Below are 16,865 nucleotides of genomic sequence, written 5' to 3' on the forward strand. Positions count from 1 at the left end.
TCTTATTATCTACAAGACCTCTGGTCTCTCAAGATAATCTCGTGCCATCTAAGACGTTGGAAAACTTAGATAATTGAAAACAGTCTAAAGGAAAAAATAAAAGTTCTTCTAAGAAAAACTGTTTGAGAAAACGTGGTCAAAGCTCAAGGATATGGAATCTCACTAAATTATTTCTTAATCTTTTTGAGGAATATTATCATGATGGATCAATTGACAAAGATCGATTTAAAGCTTTTGAAGGGTTTTTTTAAATTCTTAGAAAGACTTAATTCGATTGAGGAGAAGAATCGTTCTGATAAAAGTTCCGTACCTGTCAAATCATGTATTCATGATGTACGAGCTGAGCTTACTACCAAGTCATGTGAAATTGATAAAAAGATTTCTGGTAAGTTTGGTGTAGGTTCCAAATGTCGGAAAAAATCATTCCTTAGTCATAAGCAAAAGGAGTTAAAAAGTTATATTAACCATGAGTATCATCACTACTCTGATTATACTTCTGGTACATTTCACAAATATCGACCGGAGACCTTGCATGAGGTTCACTCTGCACATCTAGCCTCTTGGTAACAAGCTTGGCTTTACCCCATTTGTATATAACTTGAGATGGGGAAAGTAACGGTTTAATTAATTTTGTGATTGGTTTAATTTGTTTTTTGTTTTTTTTTTGTGGATCGCGGCTCATGATTGGGTCCAAGCCCATTAATGGGGATATAAGAGTTGGGGTACGCGTACCTTTCTTCTTTCTTCTCTTGTCCGCGTACGTGAACAATTCTAGGGTTCATGTATTATCTCCATTAAAAACTCCTTTGGAGGTCCAAGGGAGACACAAGGTTTTCTTAATCTTCAAAAAACACATCAAGTAAGTTTTTTTCTTCTCCTTGTTCTCTCATTTTTTGGATCTCATGGGGAATTTCAGGGTTTCAAAAAACTTGGATTCATCTTCTTCTAGCATGATTATACCTAAAAATCAAGATTCTATTAGAATTAGATATTTCAATGATTCAAGTAGTAAGATCTTCGAAAGGATTTTTTCTAGTGGTTTCATCCTAGAAAAGAAATTGGAAATGGTTAGTGGTCATAAAGAATATTTGGTTTGTTTTGAAAAATATAATTGTTAAAGCTCTGCTCGGTCGAACTCGCATGCGTTGCTATCTCAAGCATGTTTGTCAATGTTAGTGATCAAAACTATAAGTCTCGATTTCTAGTCTACTACAGGTAAGTCTCAGAATAGGATAGAAAGTGTAGTTGAGCTCAAGAACTCCATGGCGATCATCATACAAGACGAACGACTACTCAAGGAACTGGTGGAACTTCATCGACTAAAAGGTATGTGGAGACTTGAACTTATCTATCACTCAAAAGTCTATCTACTCTATCTCTTATCTTGAGACAAAAGTCATTTGGCTATATAGACTTTGATTATACACATTTGCTATTTCGAGCCGAGTTTATCTCACCTATCTATTTCTCGAAATATGTGTTGGTAAGCTTTCGCTTTGGCCAAGTTCATCTTTACCTAGTGACGAAAGTCATTTTGTGTTTCAAGCACTTTGAAAATGGCTTTGAGGAAAAATGGTTTGTGAATAACAACTATATAACGTCCTCTAAGAATGTTTCAATGATTGAAATAAGAGTTTAGATCATATAACCAATGATGGATATAAATGAAAAAGCGGGGGTCTAACAACACCACCCAATATTTCGATTAACAATCTGTATGGACAAACTCGAATATACTTTCAAGAGAATCAAAAAGACTCAATCAATTAAAAGTATTATCAACGAGTTTATATCTCTCTCTTGATTTGAACAAGCAGAACCTGCGAGTTCTAATCAAATACAAGGAATAACTTGGACGGTATCAAAGACCAATGTCCAAGGATCAATCAATGACAATTGACAACCAAAGATTGGATTATACTAATTGATGATCTAAACATACAACCTGTATTATTTAAATTATAAAGATAAAACAATATAATGCGGAAATTGAAATAACACAGACACCAGAAATTTTGTTAACGAGGAAACCGCAAATGCAGAAAACCCCCGGGACCTAGTCCAGATTGAACACACACTGTATTAAGCCGCTACAGACACTAGCCTACTCCAAGCTAACTTCAGACTGGACTGTAGTTGAACCCCAATCAGTCTCCCACTGATCCAAGGTACATTTGTACTCCCTACGCCTCTGATCCCAGCAGGATACTGCGCACTTGATTCCCTTAGCTGATCTCACCCACAACTAAGAGTTGCTACGACCCAAAATCGCAGGCTTTGACAAAAAACAAATCTGCCTCACACAGACAAGTCTATCAAAGGATCAATCTGTCTCCCACAGAAAAACCCTAAAGTTTTTGTTCCGTCTTTTGATAATAATCAAGATGAATAGGAACCAATTGATAATTCGGTCTTATATTCCTGAAGAACAACCTAGATTAATCAATCACCTCACAACAATCTTAATTGTATGGTAGCGAAACAAGATGTTGTGGAATCACAAATAATGAGACGAAGATGTTTGTGATAACTTTTTATATCTTGCCTATCATAGATATCAAATTCAAGCCAATCAATCTGATTGTACTCATACGATAGAAGATGCAAGATCAGATCACACAACTACGATAAAAGTAGTATCAGTCTGGCTTCATAATCCCAATGAAGTCTTTAAGTCGTTAACCTGGTTTTAGAAGAAGAAAACCAAAGGTTAAAGGAGAACCGACTCTAGTACGCAAACTAGTATCACACGTAAGGTGTGGAGATTAGTTTTGCACAATACTAGATGTCTCCTTTATATAGTCTTTCAAATCAGGGTTTTGCCTTGGTAACAAAGCAATCAATATTCACCGTTATATGAAACCCTGATTTAGATTCAAGCTAATATTTCTCAACCGTTAGATCGAAAACTTAGCTTGTTATATATAAATGAACTGCGCGCTTCTAGGTTTGTTAACCGTACCCAAACGTGTACATTGTTGGTTCAAAAATAGTTAACCAAAAGGTTAGCCGTATGAGCATTTCATATCTACCATTTTCTTCTTCACCATAACTAGTTCAAATGAATCAAATGAACTAGTTAGAAAGTTGTTCAATTGCAAGGAAATCTTATGTAACTACACAAGACACAATTGAAGCAAAGATGATTTGATTCACTTGAATCGGTTCATGAACTTTTATAGCCACGGTTTGCAAACTGCATTCCTTAGTCTTTTTGAAGTTTAAGTTCAGAAATCATCTTCAGATATATAACCTTCTTAAGTTCGCAAACTAGGTTCGCGGGCTTAAGCAACCGGCAGAGTTTACAAACTCCAGCAGAAAATCTCGGCAAGAGACCTTCCGCCGGTTCGCGGACTGGGTTCGCGGACTGGTACTCACACAACTAGTTTGTCAACTCTAGCAGAATTTCTAGGGATGATAAGTTCGGCATTTCGCGGACTGAGTTCGTGGACTTGGCAACTAGCCATTCTTCCGGTTTCTATTGATCAACAATGTTCGCAAACTTTGGTTCAAGGAATAGGACTTATACATAAATGTGTTTCCACAAAAATGCTTATGTCCATCATTGGTTATGTAATCTAAACTCTCATTTCAATCATTGAAACATTCTTAGAGGAAGTTATACAGTTGTTACACCATTTCTCGTCAAAGCAATTTTCAAGACGATTGAAACATATCATGACTTTCGTCACTAGGTAAAGATAAACTTGGTCGAAGCGAAAAGCCTACCAACACATATTTCGAGATATAGATAAGAGAGTTATACTCGGCTCGAAATACCGAATGTGTATAATCTAAGTCTATATATATAGCATATGACTTTTTGTCTCAAGAAGTAGAAGATAGAGTAGATAGACTTTTGAGTGACAGATAAGTTCAAGTCTTCACATACCTTTTTGTCGAGAAGTTCCACCGGTTCCTTGAGTAGTTCTTCTACTTGTATGATGAATCGCCATGAAGTCCTTGAGCTCAACTACACTTTCTATCCTAGTCCGAGACTTAGCTATAATAGACTAGAAATCAAGACTTATAGTTTTGATCACTAACATTGAAAAACATGCTTGAGATAGCAACGCATGCGAGTTCGACCGAGAAATGCTCTAACAATCTCCCCCTTTGTCAATTTTAGTGACGAAACTATCAATACATATGGAATACAAAAAAGATAAAGAAATTTAAGTAGGTCATATTCCACATGTCTAATCTTCAACATTCCTCGAAATCTTCGTCACTTCCAAGTACTCCAATGATCCCAAAGGTTGTAAGTTTAGCATCACCGCTGTTGAAGATCCATAGCTATAACAATGAGAAAACATCGGTCTCGATCATTGTTATACAATGTCATAGTATTATTACACGGCGTTAAAGTTCAATTGTATCACAACTTCAACAATAATACTATGGTGATATGTATCACTCCCCCTTAGTCAATATTCCATCTCACATGGAAACCACTCCCCCTTACATAATGACCCGAAGACCATATGTATTTGTAGTGTGAACTACATATTAATTCTCCCCCCTTTTGTCAATAAAATTGTCAAAGGTACAAGAACGGGATCATAATGAAATTTCCGTAAGAGACAGTTCATGACTAAAAAGAAAGAACACACATCATCTTATTTAGATGCAATCATATAGCCGAAGCTAATAGCATTCATCAAGGAGTTTAAAGATACAAGATAACCCCTCTAAAATTCCACAGCCGCACACCCCTCAAGATATGACCATTAAGCACAAGTTCAAGAGAACTCTCCCCCCATTTGATGTCATTTTCGAAAAAACAACAAGAGCGACCTTAATTTCAAGAGAAAAAAAGGATTTTTATTGGACACCAAAACCATATGAATGATTTTTATATCAAAAAACTCAATCAAATCAATCATAAGTAAACCCATGATTAATTTAATCGGAATACATAATCAAATTAAACACAAAAAGTGATCAATTTAATTGATTGCTCAACATAAGTAAACTTACGAAGCAACGACTAAGTTAACCATACAAGAGAGTGATTGGCTTAATCGTTCATATACTCAACACAAGAGAACTTATGGAGTAATAACTAAATAACCAACCAAGATGATTAATTTAGTTCTAAATGCTCAACATAAAGTACCTTACGAAACAACCAACCAAGTTAATCAAAAATTAATCAACTTAGTTGTATCCTGCTCAACATAAGACACATTACGGAGCCTCACAGTACTACATAAAATATGGATCAGTGAAGATCAATACTGTGGAATACACAAGGATTCATTCTATCTTCAATCATTATATGCATAACAATAATTAATAGACATAATCCTTGAACACAAAAGATTTTAACCTATCTTCCATCAAAGAATGACAATATAGTCTTAACTTTTGTATATGTCAAAAGTACATCCATTCCTTAATAAATAAATGGATACCGATCATGAACGACTTTACTTTTGACAAAATATGAGACAACATAGTTCACGGACGTAAACACCAATATCCCATAACAAGTTGCAATATAAAAAATCATAAAGATTAAATACTGCAAAACATCATCCTCCAACCAGTTTTAGAATTTAAACCAAAAAACTAAAAACATGAAGATGAAAACGTTGGACATAGCTATGTGTAATCACAATAATTGCTATTCCAAATTCTAGTAATCCTTATAAAAAACAAGAATAAATTCTCGTAAGAAGTTTCCTGGGCATCAAGACAAACTCGTAATGCACATATAAGATGATTTGTCCTTAGAGGGTAGAATCAATCTTTTTTGCCCGGATTTATACCAAGAATAGCTACCAAAGGCTTATAAAAATATTTTCTTAACAAAGAAGAACATACAAAGTCAATAACGACCATGCACCATAGTTCACATAGGATGATTGTGAACATTCAAGAATTCCATAGCATTGCGTACTATTTTCCATTCTTGAACTTCCTTCTTTGTGATTCACCAACAAAATTCTTGTAAAAGCTAAAAAATTATCTTAAAAAAGTAGTACTCCAAGAATCCAAGTGCCCAAGTTCAAGAGAAGTGGAACAAGTGCAACGAAACGGAGAAAAATACTCAAAAACAAGAGATAGGACAAATACCAATCTTAACTCATCCAAATTAAAGGTTTCTCATCTCCATTTTGAATAGAATTCTAATATAAAGAGAATGAAAAAAGAATGAGGTCATTCCGAGTTTGGACAAAGAAATTACGGCCAAAACAAGTTTACCGAATATCGACGTCTACAGGCAAGTATGCATACGGGTTTGCAAACGAATTTTCATGACTAAAAAGTTTGCAAACTGGGTTTTCGAACTTAAACCCCTGGATTTTGATTTTAAATGATGGTAAGCATACCTGGTAGGTGTACCATGAAGTCCAAACATCCCAAACTACTATTTTCAAACCTAAACGTTTAAGAACCTCAAACACAGATCAAGTTAGGTAGAAATGAACGATAAGCAAGGTACATGGATTATTATAAACACAAAAATTGATCAAGTTTATAGTCATACCTTTGTTTATGGGTGAAAACTATTTTTTCTGGTTTTGGTAATTTGGGGTGTGTGAATGAGAAATGAATCTAAACCCTAAACAAACGCACTGCACGGGAGTGCTTGTGATTCGAGAAATCAATCTGTACAATTCTGGCCTAAACCAACAAATGGCTGTTCCAGACTTGCTTCGGTCACAAAGTGAAGGAGATGGGGTTGATCTTAGGGAGGGAAGCGAAGAAGGTGTTGAGATTGTGAAGGTGTTGGTTGTGTATGACTTGTATCATAAAGCTGAACTGGCTTGCAGAATGTAAGCTATCGGTTCTGGTGTTTGGATATGATTGTATCAACACTTGGTTTCTGTTGTCTTCTTCTGGAAATAGGGAGGAGAACCTATTTATACAAGTCATTGTGCCTTACCCACGTCTCTCGTTGGAAGTGGAGGAAGTGGAGTGATGGAGTAGTGGAGTTGCGTGTGTTAGTGTCAGACGACCAGTCTTGCCCACTTTTCCCATCATCACTAACCGTCCATGTCTTCCTAACACGTTCTTGTGATGGCGCGTTGTGCGCTGCACGCTGTAAACCGCCAGACCAATACCCCAGTTTGTGACATGATTAATGTCTCGAGTGTGGATCGTGGGACCCACAGAAAGCAGCATGTGATGCTAGATTAAATAACTAAGTTATTTAGGAAGTCGATATTTGTGAAATATCGTGTACATTCTATGTATGTAATGCATCGAATATATTCAGCGTGTATGAAGCATCGCTGTTTTAAGGCTTAACGGAGTAAGTCGCGAAAAATAGCATCACGTCTAGCCATGTTCGAGTGATCGTTTGGAGGTTGTACAGGTAAGCCCTGACTGGGACGATCACTCTGTGTGGAAGAGTGGTGGACGGGGATCGTGGTGATACCTCACTGGTCGCCTAACTCCTGTCTTAGGCTGTCTTTCCAGGCTGGTGAAGTTGGACGGACGAGATGGCTTACGACCCACATATGCGACCGTCGGATTAGGGTTTAGAAGGTGCTCGAACACCAACCTTTAGCTTGGTCGAATCCAAGCATGGGACACGTTTTTGGCAGGGCCGATTGGGCATGCGTGTAGACGACATGCTGGTGTAGGTGTCTGTATTTCATTGTCCCATGGAGATGCGATCTAAGCCACTCAATTTTTTCGGCAAAGTTGAGTGGTCGAGATCGATTTTCTATTGAAAACGTGCGGCCATGCCTAGTTTGGGCCCACAAATCGAGACTACCAACCATAGTTGGTCTTGAACGATTAGTCATGTACGTAGGCGGGCGCACGGTGATTGTGTTGACATGCTCTGGGCCCTTTGAATCTACATCTACACCCTCCGTCTATACCTGCGAAGATGGATGGTTGAGACTGATTTGCGACACATGTGATGTGTCGCAAACCCTAGTTAGGGTTTCACGTCCACGCTGCTTTGGCTGGACGAATTGGCAAGCCAAGCTTCTCTTTTGGGGAGGCCGACCATGTGGGGCCCACGTTGGGCCGGTGGTGAACACGCCAATACCTGTCTAGTGGCTATGGGTCCGATCTAAGCCATCCAATCATGCCGCTGAAGTTGGATGGTCGTGATCAATTTGGGACCTTTAGTGGAATTTCCTGCGACCCTTTAAGCTTTCACGCCGGCTAAACTTCAGGCAACCGTACATGGTTCTGTGGCTAGGTCAGGGGAGGATCGATTATGCAGGCGTGAAGGGGGCATGCCGATGTGCAGGACACGCTTGTCCATACGGTCATGGGACGATCTATGCCGTCCAACCATGCTGGTGATGTTGGATGGAAGTGATGATTTTGAGAATGCCATAGGCGGCCTTGTTCGCACGTCTCCTCCAAGCCGCTCCATACCAGCCTGGACATCCAACTTCAGGCTGGTGTTCGGTGGTAGTTTGGGTGGCATGGTAGATATTCGACCGACCAGGGCGTAAGTGGGCCCGCTGGTGGTCATTAAGGTGGTAGCCTTCTCCTGCTGAGGATCGTTTAGGCTGGTTAAATCATGCGGCCGACTTGTGTGGCCGTGATTGTTTCTGAGACTGATATGGACAGTCCAGATTCAAATATGTTTAATCGGGCTAGTATAACACACTGAGAGATGTAGCCTGTACGAGTATTTCGTGCATACCTCATTATCAACGTTTGGAGATTCATGTTACTCTGCTGAGAGCAACACTCAATCGTCATGCCTCACTAATAATGAGAGTTCAGCGGAACAGGAAATACAAGGCTAGTCATCTATTAATTGATAACGCTATAAATTCACAGGGTATAAGAGATTGTTGCTACATGCTCCAACCTGGATGAGTTAGTAAAGTAGAGAAGTATTCATCACTTATCAGTGGCTCTATCCTTTGCAGGATGTTAGCGCATAATTTTTTGGCTTTTTAAAATTTTAGCCTTAAATGAAAATCCACCATTAACATTAAGTCCCCTGCCTAGCACGTAATGGTTACACTATTGTGGGGTAGGCACGAGATGGTGACAAATTTGTATACTAAAATGATCAAGCTAGAGTAAATACATATTTACCGCATAAACATCGCCAGTTGGAGCTGGTAAAACTAGGGTTTGGGAGAAAAGCACGACTTGGTCGGCGTTGAGACCTCAGGATAAGCTCTGCTGTAGCTGATTCGGTCTTTCTTAGGGTTTTCTTCAACATGTATGCGGGGTTTAAAACCGTCATTCATTGATAGGATTTTCTTGCAGAAACTCTATCTCTTCAACATGTCGAACAACAACAGATCATCTTCTTCGTATCACCCAGGATCTTCTGTCAAACACGCATGCCCATCTGAGGTTCAAGATGAACAACTTTGCGATGACTCTCCTGTTCGTGCTCGCCGGAAGGTCGTATCAGCTCGTTCTCCCCCCTTTTTGCAGAGACGCCCATGTGTGACAGTGGTCGATGATGATGATTTGATCAGTCCTCTTCCTTAAAATTCAAACACAACCACCCCTGCTGACCTCGATGATGCAGATTTAGGTATATCGTCTTACGAATATCCCAACACAGGTCTTCCATTCGATATTCACATGAAACGTCTGTCTTCCAGCTATCGAACCATCGACGGATTCTTGGTGCGGAAGGAGTTTGTGCCTTTATACACAAAAGTATGGAAGAGGTATGTCCATATTGCAACCAGGAATGTATTTCAACACTGTGCATCTGCTTTGGTTACTACGGTAAACTGGCTTCTTCCCCTGATTTCCGAGATGGAAGGTATCTCCATCCGTAACGTTGCCGAATCAAAATTTGAAGAATGGGAGAACATGGTGTCTACCTGTGAATCGGTGGGATTCAATGTGGGTTGGCTACGGAAGCGTCTTGACATCATCAAGGTTAATCGAGCCGGCATCCTTGCGAACGTAGTTCCTGCTGTGAAGGCTATCTTGGAAGAAGAAAAGGCTTTGGCCGCTGAATCGGAGAAGGTGGAGCAGGAAGTACGGAACTTGAAGAATAGGACAGAGAGATATCAAGCTAGGTTGAAGATGATTCTCTCAAGGAACTATAACCTGCTGGATGGCCTCTTCTAAGCCGCATTTAGCTGTATTCTCTTATTGTTAATGACGTTCATGTCAAGAAGATTTCTAACATCTTTGTGGAATAAATTTCATTGGTTTTTGATTGGTGAAAATGGGTTTTTTCATTAATGCAAAATTGATAATTCGAACGTGTAATGAAAATAAATGCCTGTATTGTTGTGTCATGAGACAGAAGCGTACAATGATCAAGCATGATATGCCTTGAGCCATTTTTCGTTGATGACTGCTTCTATCTTGCCCCCGTCCACCTTGAGGATCTTGTAGTAGCCGGTACTATAAGCCTTAGTGATTGTATAAGGACCTTCCCATTTCGGTGAGAATTTTGGTGCAGACATGTCTTGCTGGATGTGCTTGGCCTTCTTCAAGACCAAATCTCCCACTTTGAAAACACGTGGTTTCACAGTTTTGTTATACGCCCTGGAAATTCTATTCCTGTACAGATGAATGCGTTCCTCTGCTTTGCTTCTTCTGAAATCCAGAGTGTCTAACTCAGCTACTCTGGAGTTAGATGCTTCAGCCTCGTTCCAGTGGACCCCGGTTGCTGCTGCAATCCTGGATGATGGGATTTTGATCTCTGCTGGGAGAATTGCGTCTGCACCGTAAATAAGTGAGTATGGAGAAACTCCAATGGAGCTTCTGGGTGATGTCCGGTATGCCCATAGCGTCATTGGTAACTTGTGACGGACCGGAAAATTACGCCTTTGGCGCGTTGCCCCGCAGGCCGTAACTTCCCTGGTGCGCCGTGATGAAGCTATGATCCGTGCCTTAAAGCTAGGCAAATGCACACTCATTTTCCCTCGTAGGCATGCTCGACGAGCATGATGCAGCTAACTTAGCTTCTACACCGTTCCGAAGTCACCCTTGTCCGCAGAAGGGTATAAGGCCATAAGGCCGTTGCCAAAAGTTCAAGCCATAGAGGATATGGCCAATGCGTATTGCACGCATCACTGGCTGTGCCTCAACGTAGGTAATTCATTACTGAATTTCCTATCTAGATGAGAAACCTTCAGCTCCCGAGTCATATCCATACTTAACGCATAAGCCGTGGACTTACGCATAGGCCGCTCTAAGCCTATTTTCCATTATTTTACTCCGCTTTACCGACTCTTCGTAGATTGATAGGAAGTATGAGCATCCACATGATGGCATGCGACATTCCTCATCAAGTCTGGCCACAATCATCTCTTGCATCGAGTTACCGAGCTTAGATGATATGAGGGGCCAACGTGCTGGACCGGCAATGCTGCAACTCATTGCGGATGCCTACGTATCCTTCCCTACTCTAAAGGAATCAAGCACAGACCGTAGTTCATCCTAGAAGGGACAAAAACTTAACCCAACTCGTTTGCGAGGCCGTGGCCAAGCAATAAAGGTAATGGCCTCGTCCGTATAGGCCGTTCCGTCAAATACATCCAAGTGATGCATCATCGAGTCCGTGGAATGGCATAGTGATGCCTCAGCATCATATGCTCTATTTGTAAGGCTAAGCATCTTAAAATGAGCCTTAGGCATCATTCATAGCGTTCCGGCTAAGCTGTGAAAGCTTACTTGGTACATGGTCCACATATGCACCTTCAACCAACTATCCCTCCCTATATATGTTAATTTAACATTTTTACAACTTTGATTAGGGGAGGAAAAATCATTCATCAACTCCCCAATTTTACTATTCATGGTCGTTGCCATGTACCCGGCCATGTTGGCTGTCCATTTCCAACCCGATATGCAGCCATGTAGGCCGTCTGCTGCCAACCCGATGTCCAGTCATGTGGGCTGTCCGCTGCCAACCCAATGTGCAGCCATGTTGGCTGTCCGCTGCCAATACGATGTGCAACCATGTTGGCTGAACATTGTCAACGCATTGGCTAATGTCCAATCTTCCTTTTCCAACGCAACAGAATCTTTGCATGAAGCTTCATCACAAGCAAATGGCGCATCTTTTAGCATGCGCCATGCTAAACACACGGGGTGTTACATTATCATTCCCTTCAAAGAATTTCGTTATCGAAATTCAAAACCAAACTATTGTGGACAATCTCTTCAGTTTGGATTTCCTGTACAAAAGTCCCATACCAGATGCTCAAAAATCACGGGTTTCTTCAAGTTGTCATGAACAACAATTTAGACCTTCTGAGCAAATGTCCCAGACCATCTTCCCAGGAATCCAAAAGTTCCCACAACAATACCAAGAATCTCAATTGGCCAGTGCCAATAGGATATCTCAACAAGGTATCCTAAGTATGCATCCCATACTACACACTCAGGAGTCCCTAAAGTTCACAAGGTTGATGTCATTGAAATGACAAGATTTTAGCACAGTACTGTGTGGATCAGTATCCAGTTGTCCACCGTCCCTGACGGTCATCCATATTGCCACTTGTAAGTGGGATGCTAGCCGGGCCTGACAACGCACACCGTTTGCCAGTTGTCAATGTGTGAGGATGATCAGTCCCATTGTCTACCCACCGTCCCAGATGGTCTTCCGGATATCCACTCGTAAGTGGGGTGCCACTTAGGCCAGGAAAACTCACAGTACTTGAACAAGTTCAACTCGATTCGCATAGTAACTGACATTGCAGTCACAAACTCTTTCCGTGCAAAAGTTGGCCTACTCTCCAACTTTATTTCCCTTTGAAGGAAAAATACTCGTTTGACGAGTCCACTCCGCACAGTCCCTAGTGTTTTCTCGGAACTTTCTCTGATACCAACTGTGAAGGACCGGAAAACTACGCATTTGGCGCGTTGCCCCGCGAGCCGTAACTTCCCCGGTGCGCCATTGATGAAGCTACGATCCGGGCCTTAAGGCTAGGCAAATTCACGTCCATTTGCCCTTGCAAGCATGGTCGTGGAGCATGATGCGGCAAAATTAGCTTCCACACCTTTCCAACTTACCCTCGTTCCGCAGAGGGTTCATTAAGAAAATAAAGACTTTCTTTAAACGAATAAAACGACCTTTTGAGGCCTTAAACGATGGAATTTGGCTAAATTTTGGTGACCATGTAGATCTATAGATCGACATGTCTTGATCTTTGGGTCATTTCCCATCAAAATGGACTCCTCTTGAGCTAAATTATGACACTCGGGTTTTTAGCCTCCAAATAGGCTATAGCTTGCACGCTCATTTTCCCTCGCAGGCATGATCGACGAGCATGATGCAGCTAACATAGCTTCTACACCGTTCCAAAGTCACCCTTGTCTGCAGAAGGGTATAAGGCCATAAGGCCGTTGCCAAGAGTTCAAGCCATAGAGGCTATGACCAATGCGTATTGCGCGCATCACTGGCTGCTCCTCAACATAGGGAATTCATCACTGAATTTCCTATCTAGATGAGCAATCGTCAGCTCCTGAGTCATATCCAGAATTAAGGCATAAGCCGTGGACTTAGACATAGGCCGCTCTAAGCCTATTACCATTCTTTTACTCCGCTTTACCGACTCTTCGTAGCTTGATAGGAAGTATGAGCATCCACTTGATGGCATGCGACATTCCTCATCAAGTCTGGCCGCAATCATCTCTTGCATCGAGTTACCGAGCTTAGATGATATGAGGGGCCAATGTGCTGGACCGGCAATGCTGCAACTCATTGCGGCTGCCTACGTATCTTTCCCTACTCTAAATGAATCAAGCACGGACCGTAGTTCATCTTCTAAGGGACATAAACTTAACCCAACTCGTTTGCGAGGCCGTGGCCAAGCAATAAAGGTAATGGCCTAGTTCGTATAGGCCGTTCCGTCAAATATATCCAAGTGATGCATCATCGAGTCCGTGGAATGGCATAGTGATGCCTCAGCATCATATACTCTATTCGTAAGGCTACGCAGCTTAGAATGAGCCTTAGGCATCATTCATAGCGTTCCGGCTAAGCTGTGAAGCTTACTTGGTACATGGTCCGCATATGCACCTTCAACCAACTATCCCTCCCTATATATGTTAATTTAACATTTTTACAACTTTGATTAAGGGAGGAAAAATCATTCATCAACTCCCCACTTTTACTATTCATGGTCGTTGCCATGTACCCGGCCATGTTGGTTGTCCGCTGCCAACCCCATGTCCAGCCATGTTGGCTGTCCGCTGCCAACCCCATGTGCATCCATGTGGGCCGTCTGCTGCCAACCCGATGTCCAATCATGTGGGATGTCCGCTTCCAACCCAATGTGCAGCCATGTTGGCTGTCCGCTGCCAATACGATGTGCAACCATGTTGGCTGAACATTGTCAACGCATTGGCCAAGGGCCAATCTTCCTTTTCCAACGCAACAGAAGCTTTGCATGAAGATTTATCACAAGCAAATGGCGCATCGTTTAGCATGCGCCATGCTAAAAACGCGGGGTGTTACATAACTGGTCGTGCCATTCTCTAGGATTGTCATGTACTGTTCGACTGATAATCCAGATCAACGTCTTGTTGGTACTCTCAGCTTGTCCGTTTCCTTGAGGGTTGTAGACAGTGGAGAAGACCTGCTTAATTCCATATTCTTCAAGTAACTCTCGTACTTGTTTGTTGACGAAGGGAGTGCAATTATCAGTGATAATATGCTTAGGCACACTAAAACAGCAAATGGTATACTCTTTAATGAAAGCCACAACTGTTGCTTCTGTAGTTCCTCGCAGAGGAATGGCATCCAACCATTTAGTGAAGTATTCTGTTGCGTTTATGATATATTCGTGCTGCTTCGATGATGGCGGGTTGATTTTCCCAATAATGTCCAGTCCCCAACTGTAAAATGGCCATGGACTGCTTATCGAGTGTAAAGGGGTGGAAGGCGCGTAAACAAGGTTCCCATGGATTTGACATCTGTGGCAGCTTTGAACAAAAGTGACTGCATCATCCTCCATGGTCGGCCAATAGTATTTCTCGTGTATCTGGAGAAATAATTTCCTCTTCCATTGATGTTCCCCTTCGTGCATTTCCTTCAGCATAACCAGTATTTCTACCCCAGCCAGGCACCGCAACATATCACCACTGAAGCTCTTGCGATACAGGATCCCTTCGTGAAACACGAACCGTTTGGCCTTTTGCTTCATCTTGACGGCATTCTTTTGGCTAGTAGGAGTTTCCCCGTCGAGGAGATAACTAACGTACGACTCTCTCCAGTCCCCAGTGTGGCTCACACTAAAAACCTCCAATTGGTGTGGTGGAGCTTGACAATTCGAGCAGGACTTCTGAAGTAGTCGGGATTGAGTCTCCATCTCTGGCCAGTAATATGCCAGGCGTTGAAGTCGTCGATAAAGCGTTACCACCAGTGATTTTCCACAAATTTCGTTGTGAACGCGGTTAAGCTGCAGCTGTGCTTTATCATCCCCCATACATCTTGATAGGGAACCGTCCGGGTTTTGATGATATAACATACCATGAAGCATGAAGAAGTTTTGCAGGGTTTTGAGACTGACTTTTCCTTGAGAAAGTGAGCTGCTGAGCTCCTGAATGATCGTAGTTCGCCAATCGCAAATCTCGGTGTATGTATTGTGACAACCATGTTGATTCTACGGTTCTCCTCTTTACTGTCAGGGTTTCTTCTAATCCTTCGAACTTCAATTTAGACGCCATCGTTACTAGACAATCGGCGTGTTTGTTGTTGCTGCGACCAACATGGGTTATGGTTGCATCAGCAAAGTAGTTTAGTAACCTTTGTGCTTCTAATCGGTATGGTGATAGTGTCACTTCCTTCAATGCATATACTCCATTCATCTGATTCACCAGTAGCTTGGAGTCACCTCTTATCTCCAGGCGCGTGACTCCTGCTTGCTTGGCTATTAACAGCCCTATGAGGAAGGCTTCATACTCTGTTGAATTGTTGGTACATTGGAAGTCCAGCTTGAAGGAGTGCGAGAATACTTCCCCATATGGAGATACTAAGACTACGCCTGCCCCTCCGGTGTTACTGCTAGGAGTGGCAAAGCCGTCAAAATACAATAGCCACACTTCTTCCTCGACAACGGAGATGTCTGGAAATTCTCCAGGAAGATCCTCGTGTAGTCCCGTAGTGCCTTCCCCAGGGAATGCTGCTAGTAAGTCTGCGACTGCTTTCCCCTTGATAGCTCTCGGTGATGCACACGTTATGTATAACTCTGAAATTTGGAGAAGCCACTTGGCCGTCCTTCCCATCAGGAGCGTTTTTGAAAGTAAGAACTTCGCAGGGTCAGATTTAGACATGAGTACCACCTTGTTGGAAAACAGGTAATGTCTAAACTTCTGAATGGAATGTATTAGAGCTAAACATGCTTTCTCCGCCTTGGGATATTTGAGTTCAACATCTCTTAGTATTCGACTGAAGTAGTATATGAGACGTTCGATTCCCTCATCGTCTTCTTGAGCGAGCAAGGCCCCGACAGCGGTGTCACTGAAGGCGGTGTAGAGACAAAGCGGCTTCCCTTGGACGGGAGACTTCATGATGGATGGAGATGACAGTATTCGTTGAATCTTTCGGAACGCTTCCTGTTGAGTTGCGGTCCAAATGAAGCTTGCTCCCTTCTTCAGCAAGGGGGTAAATGAGGCAACAAGCTGGGCCAGGCCAGGTATAAAACATCGAATGTAGTTCACCTTGCCCATGAAGCTTTGGAGTTCCTTCACAGTTCGTGGTGGCGGCATCGTGAGGATGGCTTGAGTCTTGGAAGGGTCCACCTTGATCCCTTCTGCAGTCACTTGGAATCCCAAAATTTTTCCTGAAGAGACTCCGAAAGTGCATTTCAGAGGATTCATCTTCAATTTGTATTCACGACACCTCTCGAACACTTGTTGTAAGACTCCTGTGTGGTCTGCTCGAGCTCTTGACTTGACCACAATATCATCCACGTAGTCTTCTACTTGTTTATGCATCA

General features: G+C 41.9%; 1 protein-coding gene across 1 annotated transcript; it reads right to left on the reverse strand.

The window, feature by feature from the left end:
- Positions 1-14,363: 14,363 nt before the first annotated feature.
- LOC113315537 lies at positions 14,364-16,596 on the reverse strand. Its single transcript, XM_026563805.1, has 3 exons — positions 15,830-16,596; positions 15,398-15,625; positions 14,364-14,592 (listed from the first exon to the last, which is right to left on the reverse strand). The coding sequence occupies exons 1-3, from the start codon at positions 16,594-16,596 to the stop codon at positions 14,364-14,366; spliced, it is 1,224 nt and encodes a 407-aa protein (XP_026419590.1).
- Between the last annotated feature and the right edge of the window lie 269 nt (positions 16,597-16,865).

The sequence above is a fragment of the Papaver somniferum genome, chromosome 10 (assembly GCF_003573695.1).
Source record: "Papaver somniferum cultivar HN1 chromosome 10, ASM357369v1, whole genome shotgun sequence".
NCBI lineage: Eukaryota > Viridiplantae > Streptophyta > Magnoliopsida > Ranunculales > Papaveraceae > Papaver > Papaver somniferum.